Source organism: Myotis lucifugus, unplaced genomic scaffold, assembly GCF_000147115.1.
Source record: "Myotis lucifugus unplaced genomic scaffold, Myoluc2.0 scaffold_1563, whole genome shotgun sequence".
NCBI classification, from domain to species: Eukaryota; Metazoa; Chordata; class Mammalia; order Chiroptera; family Vespertilionidae; genus Myotis; species Myotis lucifugus.
In genome coordinates this window covers 61998-64697 of record NW_005872611.1, presented here as the reverse complement: position 1 = coordinate 64697, position 2700 = coordinate 61998, and the positions used below count along the sequence as shown (strand labels likewise).

Genomic DNA, 2700 nt, shown 5'->3' with positions numbered 1-2700 from the left:
GAGTTGTAGTCAGACGCGCTTCAGCCAGCTCGTTGGGTGGACAAGGGCAAAACTCCAAATCCCAGTACGCCCCGCGGCGGTCGGGTGCAGCGCCTGCTCTGATCCTCCCTACTTTTCCACTCCTTCCCTTCTCTTCTGAATCCTCCACTCGGGACCCCGGTCTGTGAAAGCCTTCGTCGCTCTCCCTACCCTTTTCTCTAATTTTTAACCGTCCTTTCCCCTATTTCCTGGAGCCAGTGCGAGACATTGACTCCGATTAAGCGACGTACACGAGTTGGGGTCGACAGAGTGGTAAGGGGCCGGGAGAGGGGATGGCGGAGGGTAGGAGCGTTGAGTGAGAGGGAGGAGTGGGAGGAAAGTGGGAAGTTAGATCGGACGTGGTGGATCAGGTCGAATGGGGTGAAGCAGTAGTCTTGGGGGGAGGAAAAGGAAAGAAGTAGACTTAGATTGGGGAGACATGGAGGGAGAGGTAGCTTATTGCCGTGGCCAGCAAGAGACGTGGGCCAGGTAGATGGGAAGGTCTGACAGATGTGGAGCGTAGGGGCTGCTCTGACCAGGAGAGGTCACTGCTTAGTAAAGACGAGACAAATTACCGAAATACAAAATGATTTTGAAAATATGGGACAATTAACAGTCTGTTGCTTGGAAATTAAGAGAAGACTGGAGTTGAGGCCAGAAGTGGGGTGAGGAGGCAGGAGAGGAAGAAGTCAGTCGGGTTTGGGAGGAACAAGAGATGAATGACATGGAAAGGGAAACCGGAGAAAAGATGGGTCATGGTGGGGGCCAGTGGATCTGGGACCTGAATGGGAAAGGTGAGGGGTGACATTGGCACACATTGTGGGCTGTGTTTCTAACACTTGCATCTCAGGTGATGGAGAGCACCCCGTCGAGGGGTGGACTGAACCGAGCACACCTACAATGCAGGAATCTGCAGGAGTTCCTTGGGGGCCTGAGCCCTGGGGTACTGGACCGACTCTACGGGCACCCTGCCACCTGTCTGGCTGTCTTCAGGTGAGGATGCCCTTCCTGACAGGCACCATGGTGGGAAATGTAATGGGCCTGCAGACTGGGGTAAGTCATCATGGGTAGGAGCATAATTTTAAGGGGCTTGGAGATTAAAGTGTATCAGGTCAAAACAGATGGTGTTTGTGGGACGGCGAGACGGGTAAGGCTGTGGGGGTGAGAGGCTGAGGTGCAGGTGGAGAGCAGTTGCTGACAATAACATTTTGTCTCTGCCCCCTGCAGGGAGCTCCCGTCGTTGGCTAAGAACTGGGTGATGCGGATGCTCTTTCTGGAGCAGCCTTTGCCACAAGCTGCTGTGGCCCTATGGGTGAAGAAGGAATTCAGCAAGTGAGTCTGCTGCATTCTCAACAGCTAGATTTCCCCAAACTGCTGTTCCCGGGAACATTTTCAGGAATAGTAATGGGTACAGCACAAAACTTGTAACTAAATGAGTCTGGGAAACTCAGCATGCTGTATTTCCCTCGGGGAGAGTTGTGGTGTCTGTAACGAGGCTCTGGTAAGTGCTGCAGTACAGAAATTTGCCTTAAGAAGACACTGATTCACCCAGAAACAGTGACCCAAGGATCACCAGTTCAGAAAAGGTAGGAATGGAGGCCATTCTGGGCCTCCTTTTTTTGTTCTCCAGACACCCCCTCACTCTCTGTTTCTGTGTCAGAGCTCAGGAGGAAAGTACAGGGCTGCTGAGCGGCCTCCGGATCTGGCACACGCAGCTGCTTCCTGGTGGTCTCCAGGGCCTCATCCTCAACCCCGTCTTCCGCCAGAACCTCCGCACTGCGCTTCTGGGTGGGTATGTCCTTCCTGATCTTCCTGAGCCGGGCCAGGGCCTCCGGACCTGAGGGCCTCCTTCGGGAGTCCCTTTAGGAATGAGTCGGACCGGATGTGGCTGCACAGCGTGGGGAAGACCTCCCACTCATGGCCCCTGGGGACGAGGGTGGAAGGAGGGCAGAGGGTGGGCATGGGACACAGGCAGGGCTCCTTACTCTTGGCCTATCCGGGCATAGGGGCAAGGCCTGGTCTGATGACACAAGTCAGCTGGGACCAGACAAGCATGCCCGGGATGTCCCCTCACTGGATAAGTACGCCGAGGAGCGATGGGAGGTGAGGCCTTGGGACTCTGTGTGTCTCTGCTTGTGCTCCTTCCCGTGGGCCCTAGAGGCATCTGCTCTCTCCCCTCCCTCAGGTGGTCCTGCACTTCATGGTGGGCTCCCCCAGTGCAGCCGTCAGCCAGGACTTGGCTCAGCTCCTCAGCCAGGCGGGGCTTATGAAGAGGTGAGGAAGCCAAAGGCACGACTGTGCCCTGCTTCGCCTGCCTTTGCCTGCTAAACGGAGTGTCTGGGAGGTCAGGAGTGGAGGGGCTTGACTGAAAAAGGAGAGTTGAATGGAGTGCGGCCAGAGATAAACCAGAAGACGTGAGAGGACCAGTGGGGATTGTGGCCTTTCTCTGCACGTCTCTCCCATCCCTCTCCCCGCCCCCAGTGCTGAGCCTGGAGAGCCGCCCTGCATCACCTCTGCTGGCTTCCAGTTCCTGTTGCTGGACACCCCTGCCCCAGCTCTGGTACTTCATGCTGCAGTACCTGCAGACGGCCCAGGTGAGGGGCGGGGCTGCTCGGCGCTCGCGGCTCTTCCCAAGGCCCCCTCCCGAGGGCTGCTGCCAACAGACTGCTCCCCTGACCCCTC

The 2700-nt window shown here is 56.7% G+C and overlaps 1 protein-coding gene across 1 annotated transcript in view; it reads left to right on the top strand.

The window, feature by feature from the left end:
• Window positions 1-57: 57 nt before the first annotated feature.
• LOC102435214 (general transcription factor IIH subunit 4) overlaps window positions 58-2700 on the top strand; it is a 5426-nt gene continuing 2783 nt past the window's right edge. Inside the window, 8 exon segments of the mRNA XM_006110082.3 lie at window positions 58-291; window positions 869-1011; window positions 1246-1350; window positions 1679-1810; window positions 2025-2121; window positions 2204-2292; window positions 2500-2569; window positions 2571-2638. Coding sequence (XP_006110144.1) covers window positions 872-1011; window positions 1246-1350; window positions 1679-1810; window positions 2025-2121; window positions 2204-2292; window positions 2500-2569; window positions 2571-2638 — 701 coding nt within the window. The 5' untranslated portion in view covers window positions 58-291; window positions 869-871.